We start from the raw sequence: 18,190 nt of genomic DNA, 5'->3' as shown, positions 1-18,190 counted from the left end.
ATCAAAATACTGTAGTTTTGCCTTTTAACTTAATGATTTTGACTTTTAACTTTAGAAAAGGTAAACATTTATCAAAACGACATAGTTTTGTCATTTCTTATTTAGATTTTCGGATAACTCGAATTGTGCAATTCATGTTCAAGTTAAACTAAAAACTTAATTTTTTTTATTCGAATTGATCCAAATAACTTGATTAACTCAAATAACTTGAATTATTTAATTCAAAATTTGAATTTTTTATCAAATTTTTCAAATCAAATCGAATTTTGCTCACCCCTAACTACGCTCTTGCTAAGTTCATTTTACACTTATTATTAATAAATATTGAATTACAGGGAAAGAAAAAAACCCTTACCCAACCTTAATTTCAACCTACAGCAAGACTCATCACCCAACTTGTGGTTGATTCTACGCCTATTACTAGAATTAGATTAAATCAATTAAATCGAGAATCGATTAATATAATTGAATAATTTAAATTAATTCGCTCGAGATTAAAAAAAAACCCAGAAATTAAAACAAAGGAATTATGATTGAGTTGGTTGAAACAATATATAATTTTTAAAAAAAATTTTAAATGCTTATTTAATTATTCTTAAACCAAGAATGGAGCAAAATTTTAAAACATTGACTTCTTCTTATTACATGGCTTGGCTTGTTATAGTCAAGATAATCATATTGACTCTAAAATTTTATTGTAAATGTTGTAGTAGGTCTCTCAATCATCTTTACTTAAAACTGTTTAATTCTCTGTTATGCAATTAAGATATATTTAAATATAAACATTTTTAAATGTTTGATTTTATTTTCACAAAATAAAAAAAAATAAAAAAAGTCAAAATGTATGTACATTGCTAATATCTCATTTCCTTTAAAAATATATATATTTGGAATCTTCACATGTAGTTTACTAAAATATTCCTATTGTGAAAGGCAAGACCTACTGACTTTATGATTGATGTATTTAAAATATATCAACCAATCAAATAATATATATTCATTAAAAATAATCTCTTTTTTTTATTTGCTGCCATAATCTGGTCATTCAATAATAAAAATGAATATTTATCCAAAAAAATAAATGAATCATATGTAGTTTCCTTCTAAAAAATAACAAAATATATCTCATAATTAATTTGTGTATTTGATTATATTTATCCAGAAAATAAATGAATATCACTCGATTCGGTAACTTTTCAACTTAGCCCCTGAACTTTTTTTTTAGTCTACATTAGTTTTGAAACGTTAAATTTAGTCATTGTGATAACGTGATACTTTGAGACTATAACGCATCATCAACTAACATTTTATAAAAAAATTATAATTTATAAGTGGTGATACAACATTTGAATGTCACATCATCACAGAAACAAAAAATTGAGAAAAATTGTCAAGTTCCAGAAGTAAATATTATTTTACCACTTAAATTTAATAAAAGTCAATTAATAGTGTTACTAATTAGACTAAATTTTTAGCATTAAAAGCAGAGGGACTATATTTCAAATGTCCAAACAGTACAAGGACTGAAGCATAATTAAACCACTAACAAAATATCTTTTTCTCTCTCATATTCTTAATATTTGTTCCAATTTGTACCGTATTTAAAAAATATATATGGGATTATTACACACCGTCATATCTATATATAATAAAGAAAAATACACTGTCATAAAATATAAACCCATATTTTAAGTACAAATGTTTAATGATTTTTTTAATAATATCGTTACAGATTCTGATAATATCTATTTTTTTATACTAATATTTAGAAGGACTTATAATTTTATTTCAGTCTATAAATAAGAAGATAATGTGTTTCAATACATTCGATCTTATATCTTCTTGTATTGACAACAATATCCATTTCAATCGACTCAATTGACATGTACTGTAAATTAAAAAATAAAAAATAAAATAATAGACGTGCATGGAAAAGTCTGAAACAGTAGCCCCATGTAGAATGGAAAAGGCCATAAAATTAGAATAGATGTTTGATTAACTTTGCCTTAACCACTAATCAAAAGAGTCAACACCCCATCTTTATTATTATTATTTAAATAAAAATAAAAAATAGGAAAAACAAAAGCAGCATCTTTGCTTGTTGTCCAATTCAAAAATCAACCTAGAAGATCCGCAAGATTCTGTATGAAAATCTCCCCCCGATCTTATTTGCCTTTCCAAACTGTCAGATTTCCCATCAATGGCTTCCCCTTTTATTAAGTCACCCCATCTCCCCCTTTCCCTTCATCTTTTCCATTTCCCTCCTTGGTTCTTTTTCTGGGTTTTTGTTTTGAATCATAACAACAATCATGGGTATGGCTATTGATCGTGATGACACCCAGTTTCATGTTCTTGCTGTTGATGATAGTCTCATTGATAGGAAGCTCATTGAAAGGCTCCTCAAGACTTCCTCTTTTCAAGGTTGGTCTCTCTCTTTTTCTTTTCTTTTTTCTTTTTTCTAAGGTATTTAGCAATTTAAGTCCTTATACATATGTGTTTGCAGTTACTGCTGTGGATTCTGGAAGTAAAGCATTGGAGTTTCTTGGATTGAATAATAATGATGCTGATGATGATGAAGAAGATGAACAAAGGGATTCAAACACTGAATCTGTTTCGTCTGATGAAGATCAAGATCATCAAGATTTGGGATTGGGGGTGAATTTGATTATCACTGATTATTGTATGCCTGGGATGACTGGCTATGATCTTTTGAAAAAGATCAAAAAATCTTCATCTTTCAAAGACATACCAGTTGTCATCATGTCTTCTGAGAATATCCCATCGAGAATCAGCAGATGTTTGGAAGATGGAGCTGAAGAATTCTTATTGAAACCAGTTCAATTATCTGATGTAAACAAGCTCAGGCCTCACCTGATGAAAGGAAGATCCAAAGACATTGACTCCTCTCATAAAACAACATCCACTCGTTTGATTACCTCTGGGAACTAATTGATTTAATCTTTCTATTGGTTTTTTGAGATTTGGAACTTTCTCGGGAAATTTTTCTTTTATTCTCTCTCCTTTTTTGGTCCTTTTTTTTTTTCCCTTATCCTTCATCTCTATGCTTATACAGATGCGGTGTATATGATTTTAGTTTCATTTGAAAGCAAGAATCATATTTCCGATGTAAATTATCCTAAGGAAAAACATAACTCAATTTTGTTTAGATTATCCTCACTGATCAACTCCTAAAATCTAGGTTTTGGATTTTCTGTTATCAAAAATAGAGAAAGAGTTAGAGAGATCGAGATGTGTGATCTACATAATCATAGTTAAATCCGGATTTCCCATTAAAAAGTTATTAGTTTGTTAATTATTTGAAGCCTAATTTCATGTCCAAATAAGATCATACCTTTCCATCAAAAGAAGAGATCATTCCTTATCTGAAAGATACATTTGTGTGGTCATATTTTAACAAATTCTTACAAAGAGGCCTAAAATTGCAAATGTTTGAACACAAATGTTCTAATCTAGTTATTGCAACTATAAGCTCCTTCTTCTATTTAATCTTTAAATTTTTACTTACAATTCAATTTTCTAAATAACATTTTATTTAAGGATGAACAACATCCAAAACCATTAAATTACTAATTATGTAACATACTTCCTCTTTAAATCAAAATCTAAACAATTTTTTTTATATTTAATATTAATCGTCACCTCAATTTAAACATAAGATATATTATTTTACTTATTATGGCTACTAAGCCACTATATTGATAATCAAATAATCATTTAGCGCTCTTTAGTTGGATTTTAAAAAAGAAAATTAATATCTTATTAACTTAGATAAAAAATTTTAAATAATTCAGTGACTATTTTATAACTTTTTGAAGTTAAGTGATCAAAATATAATTTTATTAATAGTTTAGTGACCGTAAGTGTAGTTTACTCTTTATTTAATGATAAGCGAATTTATTAGTAAAAGTACCATGGCAATCCTTATACTAATAATCAGATTTTATTTTGTTCCTTCCATTAAAAAACTGAGCAAATTAGTCCTAATTCGTTAGATTAACCCATCATTTCATTAAAAATTCCATCCATTTTTATTGTTTAAAGCTAATCCTTGTACATGTCAACATAAAATATACATAGCACATCAAGTGTCCATATCTGATTATGCTGTTAGTCACACCAGTTTTTAATAATTATAAATGAATGAATTTTTTAACAAAAAAATCAATTTTCTCTTTGATCTAACATTTTACCCATTTTTTGAGTAGATAAGTCAAAGGGTCCGTTTGTATACATGTAAAAGGTTTTATGGAAAATGTTTTATGCATTTTCCTGTGTTTGTTTCACAGAAAACAGTTTGGTCAACGGAAAATGACTTACAGGTCAACGGAAAATAAGCCTTTTTCCTTGTAAAATGACTTGCCCTTTTGAAAAGCGTAAGTCATTTTTCAGAAAAGAGCTCCTCAATAGATAATTTTACTTTTATATAAAAATTAACTTAAATCAAGTTTAATATTATTATATTGGTAATATATTTTATTTTTATTTTTTAAAATATTTAAAATATTAATATAAAATATTATATTTTTAATATTATTAAAAATACGTATTTAATTATTTATATTTAGTCATATAATAAATTATTAATATAATTAATATAATTTATTATTTTTAATAAATTATTTAATATTTAAATTTTATTTTAATAGTAAATTTTAAAAATAATTATTTTAAATAATATTATTCACATATTATTGAAAATATCAATATTAATATTTTAATACTAAATATTTATTACAATTATAAATATATTAATAATAAATGTTTTGTAGTATAAATGTTAAAATATGTCATAAGTCTATATACTCCTCACAAATTTACAATTTAATTTCCATATTTTTATTTTTAAGAATTTAGTCCCTTTATTTTTCAAATTTGAAAATCAAGTCCAATTACTGACATTGTTAATTATTTTTGTCGATTTTGTTAATGTCACATTTTTAAATAAAAAAATACTTAGTTAGTAGTCATGTAACTAAAAAATAATCGTTACAATGAACCTAAATTTAACAAAATATTTTTAATATATGTAAAAACAATGTAAAATATAAAGTTATAGATATAAAATAAACTCAATTAAACAATGAAAAAATTTAAAAAAAAAACTCAAATTTATGTTTGTTTAATTGAAAACGACTTTTATAAAATATTTTTAAACAACCTGCCAAACAGAAAAAAATATTTTACACAGATTTATCCAATCACCAGAAAATATTAACTTTTTCAGAAAAGTAAGTCATTTTCCAGAAGCCATTTCCAGTGAAACAAACGGAGCCAAAATGCAATTTGACTCCAACTACCGGAGCCTCATGGTATTTTCTCTCTCTTTCATTCTGTTGCTCAGGAACCAATCACTCAAAATGCTCTAATAATGCACAACAATATGCTAATAAATCAAGGGAATTGTTTTTTCCTCAACAAACAAGTAGTAAATTAGCATTGATATAATGATAACCAAAGACAATTGTTTTGTCAATTTAAATCTGGACACATCCAACAAATCAAAATTTTCTTGCATGGACTATGATGTTCAAACTAATTCATCTTACTGATTAGGTCATTGATTTCGTCTCCCCGGTTACCGGCATCTCCGCCTTCTTTGTACGGCTGTTTCTTCCCTTTGATTAATCCATCTTCTGGTTTGCTCAGCATAAGGGGTCCCATAAAATGAATAACCTCCTTGAAATGTGGACCGACATTAGCGATTTCGTGCACAATATCTTCTATGCATATGATTCCATGGTTTCCCAATGTCTGAAAAAGACCAAGCATTATACACTTTTGTACAAGGTTAAGTCGGAACTTCTTCCTTAGATTCAGTTAAGACAATTACGATACCTGTTCGATGATATTATTATCAGTCAGAGGAACCGCTTTCTTGTCGATCCTTGCATAGCCCTTCTTGTAAATCAGCTCTTTCATGTTCTTAAGATTAGGATATCTGCATAAAACAATCTTAGCAATATAAATTGACGGCTTAAATGGCAACTTTAAGTTAAAGAAACAAAAGTTCGAGCCATTGGAAATCGAACATAACCCTTATTAAGTAGCTTAAGATTATAGTTAATGAAGATTTGGCCCTATGCCTACAACAGTTGTAAACCTCTAACATTTCCCAAAGTAAAGCCCGTCTCATACATGACGTCCATAGTTTCCAAAATGCCAAATAAATTTAAGATCATTTGTGTGAAATGCCGGCAATTAAATGGAATCAGGCTATAAGCAATGATTATATATGCTCTATATGAAGATGTTGGTAATTAAATGAAACCAGGCATTGATAAAACAATGATATGCATACACTAGAGGATGAAAATAATCAACATACATACGAGTTTTCACCTTATTTGATTCACAATTTTATATTAACCATAAGAAAGAATAAACAAACTCGAAAGGAAAAAAGATTGCCTTCATACCCATATGTAACATAGGGCTCCACCTTTTGTAGCATTTCCATCACACCCTCAGTTGCCTTCACAAAGACACCACTGAAAAGTTTCCTCAATCCCAGATTGTATAGGATCTTTCTAGTTTTCGGATGCATATCATTTTTGCTGCAACGAAGGAAATAAAAAAAAAATCAGAGCTGGAAAATATTGAAAGCAGAGATACTGAACAAGACCAAGATGAAAAAGATCACCTACCCTTGTAAACGGATAATGAAAAGCAAGTTCGATCTCAGTTTTGGCATCATCGATTTTGGCCTCTTTGCCCTCTGTTTCATTCTGATCAGGTCCAATTCCTAAACCCCAAAAGTAGAATTAAGATGGTCTTTGCAGTAAGTACAACTAAAAGGAGTGTAAATGCAAACAGTTGATCAAGCATACACAAGACTTAATTAGGATTATCATTACTCAAATACAGAACTTGAAACTCGAGCTTGAGCTCGAGTTCGAACACAAAACAATGTTGAAAACATGTAATGAATTCATATTACATAAAAAACAACAATTCAAAAACGTCTCTAGGCTCATGAGTTGCTCGAATCAAGTATTAAAGATCCCGACTCGAGTAGTTTCATTCATTTACAGTTACACCCTTTAACATACCCTAGTTAAAGAAAGCAGCAAAGCTTTCAAAACAATAATACATTCAATCAGCAGTAAAAACCCATTTAAAAAATACAGTAAACATGATGGATAAGCTAAAGAGACTTAAAATATGGCAATGATTTACCTTGTCTCTGAACTCTTTAATGAATTGTTCGGGTCTTTTGATGTCGGAAACATCAGATTGCTTCTTGCTTTTCTTCGCTCCGTATTTACCCAACTCCAACTGGGTCCTCCTCGTAATAGCTAACTCATCTCTTACTTTCCTTTTCTTCAACACTATCTCCGATACATATGGTAACGGCTGTCCTTCCTCTTCCGTCATCATCTTTCTGTTTCAATAAAATTTCTTTTATAAGAAAATTATACGAAAAAAAAACAGTAAAGCAGAGAAAACCGGAATTTACTAGGTAAACGGCGTTGAAATTGGCAGCACAGCAGAGGAACTACGGTGCAAGTGATTCGATGCGGCGACGGAGAGTTTTGAGAGTTTGGGAGCTGAGTGGCGGCGGCGGCAAAAGGGGAGAGTGTAAAAGAGAAGGTATGAAAATAGAAAACAAGGGTATAAAAGATAAAATGTTAACCTTTAAGGGCATTTGTGTTCTTCGCGTCAAGTTGTGGGTGGGTTATTGGAACAAATTGTCAAAAACGTCGGTCCTCCCGACCCGGTTTTTGGAAAATTGCGGTGGAGGCCCAATACAAACATTTTTATTCAGCCTAGTCCTTAAGGCCCAAGGCCAAGCCTGCTATGGTTAAAAATCTAGATTTCACGACTCTTACAAATTTTATTTTATTTTTAAAATTTTATACCGATTTTAAGCTTACCACCTATTATTAAGGACAGTGACTTGTTTGATAATTTTTGTAAAAAATCAATCTAACTAAGGATCCGTTTGTTTTCATGTAAAATATTTTACGGAAAATATTTTTTGTATTTTCCTGTGTTTGTTTTACAGAAAATAGCTTGATCAACGGAAAATGACTTACAGGTCAACGGAAAATAAGCCTTATGACTTACCCTTTTAAAAAGCATAAGTCATTTTCTGGAAAATAACTCCTCAATAAATAATTTTACTTTTATATAAAAATTAACTTAAATCAAGTTTAATATTATTATATTGATAATATATTTTATTTTTATTTTTTAAAATATTTAAAATATTAATATAAAATATTATATTTTTTAATATTATTAAACGTACGTATGTAATTATTTATATTTAGTTATATAATAAATTTAATTTATTATTAATAGAGTTAAAAATGAGGTGGCGAAAGACTATTGGTGACCTGACTTAAAAAAAAAGAAGTCAACATGTTGAACGGTATTACATCCAAACAAAACAATCATTTTCAACAAACTTTTCCATCAGATTCTTCCCTTTTTTTTTTCTTTTTCTTTTTTTTTTTTTGCCTTTCACTCTACTTGAGCTCTCTCCTTCCCCCTCTAATGTCTCTTTTCAGCTGATCCGCCTTCCATTTTTCATTTTTTTTTCCTTCGCATTTTCCTTCATTTTCTCGAAAATAATCCTCGAACCAAACGGACCTTTAAAGCACAAAGAAACACAAAAGTACAAAGAGAATCTTAGGATTTTTCACCTTTTCTTTATTTCTACCTTTACTCTCCTTTGTCTCTTTGCTTCAACCTAGTTGCCACTTTCCCCTAGTTTTACTCGATTTTTCTTTTTTAAAAATTTTAAAATTGTTTCTATATTGTCTTTTCGGTTTTAGCTCTGTTTTAGTTGTTAAATAAAACGATGTTAATTTTTGAAGGAAATTCCGTTTTCGAGTTTTGATTTGCTTAAGGTTTGTCGCCGACGTGAAACGCGGGGTTAGCTGCGATCGAGCTAGGTTTTTTTTTTAAATGGTTTAATGTGGTGAAAAAGAGTGAGAGAGGTTTCGATCGTGTGTGCGCGGGTGCATTGGGAAGTGATGGATCAGAGTATGGTTGAGAAAGTCTATTGCTATTATTAGTAAATGCTGAAGTCGGAAGGGATGGCTGCGGTGAGGGCGGAGCAATCGAAGACGGCGGATGTACCGGAGAGGGATATTGAGTTGGTAAACCTTTTTGCTTTGATCCTTTTTATAATGTTTATAATTATAAAAGGAAATTGATTGGTATGTTGCTATTTAGAGTGAATTACGCTATTACTTACCTATTTGAATGTCTTAGCTTGTCTGGTGACAAAATGGAGAATGGAAAACGGTTGTTACTATTGTTATTAGCTTTGTTGAGTAGATTTCTGATTGAGAGCCGTTAAGCATGTTGTTAATTGTTTTTTTTTTTGTTTTTTTTGGTGTGTGTGCATTTTCTCTTTTCTTTGAATTAATGGAGTTGGATATGACTATGATTGTGGTTGGTGGATTTTGTTTTGTTGTTGGGTGGAATAATTGTTACTTGCTACAATGGATAGGGAAAACTTGAGTTTCTTGTATTAGGCAAGCATTTGAGTGTCAAGGATGTTGTAACCCATGATGTCCCGCCACGCCCCGATTGATGGAGAAAATGTGTACATTTTAAGAAATAGAAGGAAGAAGAACAAATATTTTTGTTGAGAAGAAAAGGAAGATAGGGAATATATTTATGATTGGTAAATGTGGGTGTATTAAAACAAGAATGATGGAACTTGATGACAATACCTTACTTGAGGAAACTATGAAATCTGTTAATATTGAATATCGTTGAAATTAACTGGCATAATTAGCCATAGCTTAGATGGAGATTCTGGATGAAACAAATTTGATGTCCAGAATATTGTTTTTCATAAATTTTATATACTTCACTGGAATGTGGAGATTGTTATCTGATTAGTTTTCTTTTTTTTTTCTTTTTTTTTTGGGTGTCTGGTGAACTTCCTGGTTTAAATGTGATGTTCTGCGTTATCTTTTTAGTTATTTCATACTTGCACATAGCATTATGATCATATTGTCAACAAGCAATAGGTGTAGCGGCCAATGTGTTGCGTTGCTTTAATCCTTGTTGACGTTTGGTCCCCGGTTCAAACATGAACACCCTTTTCCCCTACCCTTTAATAAATAAATAAAAAAGAAAGAAAACACATTGTGATCATATTTTCCTTAATAAATTCTTATATCAATCGACTACTAGAAATCTTTTCTTTCCATATATAATTCAGTTTGCAAGTTGGATTTTCTGTGGTTTAATTCATATTTTCAATTTTTTTATTTATTTACGACAGGCCATCACTGCCCTTAAAAAAGGTGCGCCATTGCTCAAATATGGTCGTAGAGGAAAGCCCAAATTTTGCCCCTTCAGGCTGTCTAATGTAAGAACGAATGCATTTGAAGATGCATATGTTAAGTGTTGTATGTATTTCTGTTAATAAATCTGCAGACATTAACTATTTTTCCTGTTTGTAAAAGTCATCTTTGAATGCGGCTAGCTTTGTGTCTGTCTTACTATTTATGTAAACTATGTTTCATGATGGAGTTGTTGAAAAGTTGATGATCTTTTTTACTTTCGGGAAGTTAGATGTCTGAAGAGCTGTCATTCTACGAAAGTGAACAGAAAATTTTTTATATACCTGTACCAGGAAGGGGGTGTTAGATGATCTCTTCTTAGTTATGAATGGCTCTGATACATTTTATGCAGATTGGTTTAACAGATTTTAGATTAATGACAACAAAATGACTGTTTCGCGATCTCGACATAATTACTTTTTTGAATAAATTTTCAGAAACTCAATTTTGGAAGCCTGTTTACCTAGAGTTTCATAAACATTACTGGAAAGATTGTAAAATCTAGTCGTAGGTGATTATCACCGGAGCTTCCTGCTTCCTATATGTTAGACATGCAAGAAAGTTAACTTCTAATAGAATGAAGGTTTTGAATTTACAGTTTTGAGCAACTATTTTTCTTGTGTAGACAATTGCTGTTTCAATCAACTAATTGTGGGGGCTTATGTTGCTTAGAGGTTGCAACTAACAGTCTTTGATTGTTACCTATGGTGAATGCATGTTGGCACTTAGGGTTACTTGGTTGAGAGGAAGGAAGGCTAAAGGCTTAATACAATGGTTAAACTACAGAGTAGGAAAGTGATAACGAAACCCAAGTATTATATTAAAAAGGTTTCTTTCCTTCCTAAAAAGAAAGCCTTAGGAATGGGTTCAAGAATTCAGTCTTATAAGTAACATTGCTTACAAGAGTTATATGTTAGGACACAAGTGAAAATTATGGAAATTGTTCATTGAAACTTATAAGTTGCTGTATCATTGAAGCAATGAACAAACAGAAGTGAACCATCAAGCTTGTGATGATATGAGGCTTACGATGGTACAATTGCATCCCCCACCCCAACTTTATAATTCAATTTTGGCCCCATATAAAATTTCCAGTTTCACCCTTACTTGCTGGAATTGTTGTATTACACAGCTTTTATCCTTTGCTATTTCTATGCTTTTACTAGGTTTTGAAAAATCTGTGTGTCAATTTTATGGATAATAGCAAGCATGAGACTGAAATCAGACATGTAAAATCTAGGTAACAGTACTAAGAAGAAAAAGATAATACTATTTGTAAAGGGAAGGACAGTCCTAGGTGGCTTCCTTAAAATGCTTTCTTTATTGTTTGTATGCTGCTTTCCTTGGAAAATATGTGAGATAATTCAAATGTGCTCATAAGGTATGCCATTTATTCAATTTGTGAATGATGTTTTGTGGTTGCTTGCAAATAGTCTACCACCAGTATGTCCACACTGAATTTTGTTGGTTGCATTTTGTTTCTTTTGTTCCTTTCTGTGAAAGCAGTCATCTTATTGGTGTTTGCGTCAAGAGCCTACTGTAACCTAAAACTTCATTTCCCACATGTCTTTTCCTTGTTTCTTTCAGGATGAATCTATTCTAATATGGATCTCTGGGAAAGAGGAAAAATACCTTAAACTAAACCAGGTCACCAGAATTATACCTGGTCAGCGTACTGTAAGTTTATCCATGTCTATCTTTTGTTATATGTGTTAGTTATATCAAGCACTAAAGACTAAGTCTACATAAATTCAAGTGATTCTGCATAGTAACAATTGCAATGTTTAAAGGTTTTTGCTTTTAAATATCATTGAGTGAGAATTTTCTTTTCCTGAATTCCAAGGGGTGTTTTACTTGTATTGTTTACTATCAAAATTCTAAATTTGTAAAGTTTTTAATGACGTGGTATGCTTGAGGTAGATTACTTTGTTTCATGCCTTCATGGAAACTGACAAGTGACGTAACCTAATCTGACAGGTATCTTAGCCGCATGTTTATTTGTAGCTTAGCTTACATATTCCAGTTGCATGACTCCTGGGTTATAACAGATATGCATTTAGATAGCGGTTATTTTTCCAATTTCTTTCTGAAGTGAATTTTTAATGAGTTGGAGTACTTTTATTCCAAATAAAATATGTCAAGCTGGAGTTCATTAATTGAATTCCAATTTTAGTTTTAGCAATAATAAATGCAAATTAGCAACTCTTTGGCGTATGGAATTTTATTTGATCTTTTTTCTTTTTTCTTTTTTTCAATTTTGCTCATTGCAGCCAATTTTTCAGAGGTATCCCCGGCCTGAAAAAGAATATCAATCATTTTCTCTTATATATAATGATAGATCCCTTGATTTGGTAAGCTTCCCATTTCTATTCCCTGCTAGTGAATTGCGCACATGTGCCTAAGTTCTAGTTGTTTGATTCTCCATACATGCATAATTATTGCATCGTTAATTATTTACTGAGTTTTTGTTGGATGAAACTGTTTTATAGTCCATGAGTCCGACTTCTATTTTGTACCAGATTTGCAAGGATAAAGATGAAGCAGAAGTCTGGTTTACAGGTTTAAAGGCACTGATATCACGTGGTCATCATCGGAAAGGCAGACCTGAATCTAGAAGTGATGGGGTTTCATCTGAAGCAACTAGTCCCAAAGCACCTACCCAAAGAAGTTCACCTTTGAGCTCTCCATTTGGTAGTGGTGCTAGTTCACAGAAGGTTTTTTTCCCCTTCCATTTTCTGTGTTTTACTACAATCTTTTATATATATATAGTGACAATTCTCTTGTTCCTGATATAGGATGGGATGGATTCTCTTCGCCTTCATACTCCACATGAGAGTCCTCCTAAAACAGGTTTAGAGAAGGCATTATCTGATGTAATATTGTATTCTGTGCCTCCCAAGGTGTTTTATCCTTCAGAATCTGCTTGTGGATCAATGCATTCTCGGTCATCCGCAGGTTCAGATGGAAAAGCTGGGTTCATAAAAGGTTGGAATGGGGATGCTTCCAGAGTTAGTTTATCTAGTGCTGTTAGTTCCTCAAGTCAGGGGTCTGGTCACTATGATGGTGATGCTTTAGGTGATGTTTTTATTTGGGGTGAAGGCACTGGTGATGGTGTGTTAGGTGGAGGAATACATAGAATTGGAGATTGTAGTGGTATTAAGATAGATTCTCTTCTGCCTAAAGCTTTGGAATCTGCAGTTCTTTTGGATGTTCAGAACATAGCTTGTGGTGAGCAACATGCTGCTTTGGTAACCAAACAAGGAGAGGTTTTCTCTTGGGGAGCCGAATGTGGTGGCAGACTGGGGCATGGTGTGGATTCCAATGTCTCCCATCCAAAACTTATAGATTCTCTTAAACATATAAATGTTGAACTTGTTGCATGCGGAGAGTACCATTCTTGTGCTGTAACGCTTTCTGGTGAAATGTATTCATGGGGTGGTAGCTCAGGCAATTTTGGTTTACTTGGTCATGGAACTGAAACAAGTCAATGGGTTCCAAAGAAATTAAATGGACCTTTGGAGGGAATACATGTTTCATCAGTGTCTTGTGGACCGTGGCACACAGCTGTTGTCACTTCTGCTGGACAATTATTTACTTTTGGTGATGGAACATTTGGTGTTTTAGGACATGGTGACCGCAAAAGTTTGTCTGTACCCAGGGAAATAGAATCCCTCAAGGGCCTACGTACCGTCCGAGCAGCTTGCGGTGTTTGGCACACTGCTGCTGTTGTTGAAATTATGGTTGGGTCTTCAAGCACCAGTAATTGCTCTTCAGGAAAACTTTTTACTTGGGGGGATGGAGATAAAAGTCGTCTTGGGCATGGTGACAAAGAAGCTCGATTGGTGCCTACTTGTGTTGCCGCTCTTGTTGAGCCTAACTTTTGTAAAGTATCCTGTGGGCATAGCATGACCGTTGCACTTACAACCAATGGTCATGTCTATACTATGGGAAGCCCTGTTTATGGGCAATTGGGAAATCCTCAAGCTGATGGAAAAGTCCCTATCCAAGTTGAGGGCAAGCTCACAAAGAATTTTGTTGAAGAAATAGCTTGTGGTGCCTACCATGTTGCTGTTTTAACTTCAAGAACTGAAGTTTACACTTGGGGAAAAGGTGCAAATGGACGGTTAGGTCATGGTGATACAGATGATAGAAATTCTCCATGGCTTGTTGAGGCTCTAAAAGACAAACAGGTCAAGAGTATTGTTTGTGGCACAAGCTTTACTGCAGCTATCTGTCTTCATAAGTCTGTGTCCAGTGTTGATCAATCAAAATGCTCTGGCTGCCGTCTTTTGTTTAATTTCAAAAGAAAACGTCATAACTGTTATAATTGTGGACTTGTATTCTGCAACTCATGCAGCAGTAAGAAGTCTTTTAAGGCTTCGATGGCACCAAATACTAACAAACCTTATCGTGTTTGTGATAATTGTTTTACCAAACTCACAAAAGCTTCTGAAACTAGCTCATCAAACCATTATGCTCTGAGTAGAAGAGGAAGTATGAATCAGGGACCAGATGACACAGTTGAGAAGGTGGAGAAGTTGGATTCAAGAACCCCTGCCCAACTTAGTCGAAATGCCTCAATTGAATCATCTAAAGAACTGGATGGTGGATCTTCCAAAAGAAACAAGAGATTGGATTTTAATAGTACTCGTGTTTCACCCTTCCCAAATGGAGTTTCTCAATGTGCTCCACTAAACAACCCCAAAACGTCAAATGCTCTATTTGGGTCATCCAAGAAATTTTTTTCCACTTCTCTTCCTGCATCACGAATTGTATCCCGAGCAACATCACCTACATCTAGACGAGCCAGTCCACATCGTGCTACTACACCTACACCAACTCTGTCAAGCTTTTCATCAAAGAAGGTTGTTGTTGATGATGTTAAAAGGACAAATGAAGGTCTAAGCGAAGAAATTGTTAAATTAAGAACTCAGGTAATTTTACAAGTTAAATTATTTGCAGGGAAATGTGTTTTTCCTTTTAGTTCTTAGGTTTCCCTTTTTCTTTTTCAGCATTAGTTGTTTGCAGAAAATGTGCTGCGGAAGGATGGAATAGTTTAAGTTCAGTAAATTCTGTATGCAAATTCATGCTTATAAAGTTAGTAATATATCAATATAAATAGCTAGCTCTGGATTTTAATATTAGGACGGATTGAATTAAACTGTTTTTTAGTCTTTAAACTTTTGGTCTTTGCACAAGGGTGTTAAATTTGTTTGCTGCACCTAATTGGCTATGTGATGTAGGTTGAAGAACTTACTGGCAAGGCACAAATTCAAGAAGTTGAGCTTGAACGAACAACTCAACAGCTGAAGGAAGCCGTAGCAGTAGCAACAGAAGAGACTGCAAAATGCAAAGCAGCAAAGGAAGTCATAAAGTCTCTCACTGCTCAAGTAAGTTAATTGACTCATTCCTAAAGCCTATTTATGGAGGGTTTTAACTGTTCATTTATTATTTTCACATCATAATTGGTAATCTTTAGTTTTTATGACTTAAAATATTTGTGCCTGATCTTCCTATAAGCCACTGTGCATCGTCTCAGGTAAGTTTTGAATCCCTAAAAACTCTACTGTGCTAAAATTAAGGACTTTTTGAAATATTCATATGTCTCAAAGAGACCCGGATAGGATGGAAAAACGTCTACAAATAATAGGTTTCATCATCCCCAAAACACCTACCTCCTGCCTCGCTCTTGTTGGGGCTTAAAAGCCATTCATCCAAGCTTCCAAAGATGATAAGTCCTTGAAATACTGAGTTATTTGTGACCTACTAAATATCTCTTAATAGTATCATAAAAGAAGGGGAAAACCTTTCCAAAATGGTGCTTTATGTTCTTGTCAACCTTTCTACTTCTGTGTCAAATTCCATAGTTTGACTACTTATATTTAACACTAGCAATACTATTAAGGATATTTATGAGATTCTCAATTGCTACATCAATCATGTATATGGGGATGCATGCTTAATATTAGTTCTGAACGTTTCTATTAAATTAGGGGGAAAGTTAGCACTTAAAGAAAAGAAAGGCTACTTCCAAGAGTACAAAAGCAGCTTGTTTAAGTATCTAGGTAGCCTGACTTGTATGATTTCCTTCGTGAAATTTGCAAACACCCAAGTCGCTTAACAATTGCTAGAGTGTCAGCAGCTCCATAAGTTCTACTTGCTTGTAATTTGCAAATCTATGCACTTTTCATGACCATTGTTAGAAGGCATCTATATGAAGATGCAAAATGCTTGGTTAATTATTGTTCAATCTTGAACATGAGATCTCGGGTTCCTAAGAATTACATGCATCTTCAATGGGGCCAAAGTAGATTGCTTAGATCTCAAGACTTCATCCAATGTTTAACTAGTTTTCTTTTTTTATTTATGGCAGTTGAAGGAAATGGCTGAAAGATTACCGATTGGTGCAGCAAGAAGCAGCAATTCACCCTCTTTTTTCTATTCTAGCTCAACTCCTCCTCGGGATGTTTCTTCTGCGGGCAGTGAGCAATCGAGTGGTCCAATAAGTTGCCATGAAATGGATTCAAATGGATCAAACAGCCTAGTGATTTCTAATGGGTCAGGAACCATTAATAACAACCTTTCAACCCCCACTGATGTCTATCATTCAGATGGAACAGCAAAGAATAGGAACAGAACTACAAAAGTTGAACCCAACCATGGGGATGAATGGGTTGAGCAAGATGAGCCTGGTGTATACATTACCCTTGTTGCATTGCCTGGAGGTATCAAAGATCTTAAGCGTGTTCGGTTCAGGTTTGTTATAACCACTGCCAACTTTTTGCATTTAAAATTAAACAGCCTGAGATTCTGAGTTTTCATGGTCTGGAAAAAGGATTAGAACTTCAATTAAAGGGATTGATTGAACCAACATGTGCCTGATTAAAACTGTAGTACTCAGTTCTGATTGGGCACAAGCATTAAGCAGTCCATAGTTCTCCAGCTGTTCCATGACTTACCAGATGCATTGGCCTCTTACTGCTTACTCTGTCTTCCTTGTTTGTTTATTCAAGTAAAACACAAGAGTGCTGGGTTGTTTTACTGAAGCGTTCTTATTCAAGAGCAGTGTAAATAAAAAACTTAGACCCTGTTTAGAAACATCCATATTCTCTAACCTCGTTGTCTTTTTTGTTTTAATCATAAATCTATTTTTTTGTTCTAGTTGTTGGTCTTTGTTTATCACTCCCACCGCTTAAATTATGTTTGACTATGGTCATTGTTCTCATGATCGCAGTCGGAGGCGTTTCAGCGAAAAGCAAGCAGAACAATGGTGGGCAGCAAACAGGGCTAGAGTATATCAGCGGTACAACGTTCCCTTGGTTGACAAACCCGCTCTTGGTGTGGGAAGGGAAGGGTTAGCTCATTGACTTGGCAGATTCAAGACTCAGGCTACTTAATCCAAAGTTCATTCGGGGCTACAGCTTTGAAGACTGAGCCAAGGTAAGATGCCCTCGATTTTGTTTTAGTTTTGCGAGGGTGTGTACTAGTTCTGGTTTCGGCACTTTAAATTTCTGCTGTAAATGTATAATTGTACTATGTTGGATTTTAGGAGATAAACTGTGAGGAATTGATTGAGTTCTTTATGACTAGGCTGCGGAGGGCTTTGTATTCGAAACAGATTGTAAATGCATAAGAAATTACTAACAGTCTGATTGTATAGCATTCATAAACTGAATGCATCTTGCATGTGCTTGTTCTTTTTTTTTACTAAACAGTTAGTTTAAGCAATTTGATTTTGCCAATGATGCGTTGGTTGTATTAGAAAGGTCAAGGTTTTGGGATTTGATAGTTTAAGCTTGAGTTTCACCATCAACAATTATTAGATTATTATTCTGGTTTTAAGTCTTATCATGTGGATC

General features: G+C 33.0%; 3 protein-coding genes across 4 annotated transcripts; 2 read left to right on the top strand and 1 right to left on the bottom strand.

Annotated features, from left to right (window-relative positions):
* Positions 1-2,047: 2,047 nt before the first annotated feature.
* LOC107915138 (two-component response regulator ARR9) lies at positions 2,048-3,166 on the top strand. The gene is made up of 2 exons (XM_016844286.2): positions 2,048-2,421; positions 2,504-3,166. The coding sequence occupies exons 1-2, from the start codon at positions 2,310-2,312 to the stop codon at positions 2,947-2,949; spliced, it is 558 nt and encodes a 185-aa protein (XP_016699775.1). The 5' UTR covers positions 2,048-2,309; the 3' UTR covers positions 2,950-3,166.
* Positions 3,167-5,303: 2,137 nt separating this feature from the next.
* Positions 5,304-7,683, bottom strand: LOC107915136 (60S ribosomal protein L7-1). The gene is made up of 6 exons (XM_016844285.2): positions 7,478-7,683; positions 7,198-7,402; positions 6,666-6,763; positions 6,438-6,575; positions 5,857-5,959; positions 5,304-5,772 (listed from the first exon to the last, which is right to left on the bottom strand). The coding sequence occupies exons 2-6, from the start codon at positions 7,396-7,398 to the stop codon at positions 5,554-5,556; spliced, it is 759 nt and encodes a 252-aa protein (XP_016699774.1). The 5' UTR covers positions 7,399-7,402; positions 7,478-7,683; the 3' UTR covers positions 5,304-5,553.
* Positions 7,684-8,433: 750 nt separating this feature from the next.
* LOC107915135 (PH, RCC1 and FYVE domains-containing protein 1) lies at positions 8,434-18,073 on the top strand. Of its 2 annotated transcripts, XM_016844284.2 has the most exons (10): positions 8,457-9,128; positions 10,271-10,357; positions 11,919-12,008; positions 12,602-12,682; positions 12,851-13,045; positions 13,127-13,181; positions 13,287-15,265; positions 15,575-15,721; positions 16,705-17,087; positions 17,566-18,073. In XM_016844284.2, exons 1-10 carry the CDS (start codon positions 9,048-9,050, stop codon positions 17,696-17,698), a joined length of 3,231 nt encoding a protein of 1,076 aa, XP_016699773.2. In that variant the 5' UTR covers positions 8,457-9,047; the 3' UTR covers positions 17,699-18,073. The 2 variants fall into 2 exon arrangements, with proteins under 2 accessions (XP_016699772.2, XP_016699773.2); XM_016844283.2 differs by having other exon boundaries at positions 8,434-9,128; positions 13,127-15,265.
* Positions 18,074-18,190: the final 117 nt, after the last annotated feature.

The sequence above is a fragment of the Gossypium hirsutum genome, chromosome D10 (assembly GCF_007990345.1).
Source record: "Gossypium hirsutum isolate 1008001.06 chromosome D10, Gossypium_hirsutum_v2.1, whole genome shotgun sequence".
Lineage (NCBI taxonomy): Eukaryota > Viridiplantae > Streptophyta > Magnoliopsida > Malvales > Malvaceae > Gossypium > Gossypium hirsutum.
The sequence above is the reverse complement of the archived record's forward strand: the minus strand, read 5'-3'. Positions and strand labels throughout refer to the sequence as shown.

Excerpts from the sequence above, each read along its gene's own strand:
- LOC107915138 (XM_016844286.2), top strand. The coding sequence starts at position 2,310 with ATGGGTATGGCTATTGATCGTGATGACACCCAGTTTCATGTTCTTGCT. Across the intron at positions 2,422-2,503 it reads CAAGACTTCCTCTTTTCAAG|TTACTGCTGTGGATTCTGGA; the intron begins GTTGGTCTCTCT and ends ATGTGTTTGCAG.
- LOC107915136 (XM_016844285.2), bottom strand. The coding sequence starts at position 7,398 with ATGATGACGGAAGAGGAAGGACAGCCGTTACCATATGTATCGGAGATA. Across the intron at positions 6,764-7,197 it reads TTAAAGAGTTCAGAGACAAG|GAATTGGACCTGATCAGAAT; the intron begins GTAAATCATTGC and ends TTTGGGGTTTAG. Across the intron at positions 5,960-6,437 it reads GAGCCCTATGTTACATATGG|ATATCCTAATCTTAAGAACA; the intron begins GTATGAAGGCAA and ends TGTTTTATGCAG.
- LOC107915135 (XM_016844283.2), top strand. The coding sequence starts at position 9,048 with ATGCTGAAGTCGGAAGGGATGGCTGCGGTGAGGGCGGAGCAATCGAAG. Across the intron at positions 12,683-12,850 it reads ATGATAGATCCCTTGATTTG|ATTTGCAAGGATAAAGATGA; the intron begins GTAAGCTTCCCA and ends ATTTTGTACCAG. Across the intron at positions 15,722-16,704 it reads TAAAGTCTCTCACTGCTCAA|TTGAAGGAAATGGCTGAAAG; the intron begins GTAAGTTAATTG and ends TATTTATGGCAG.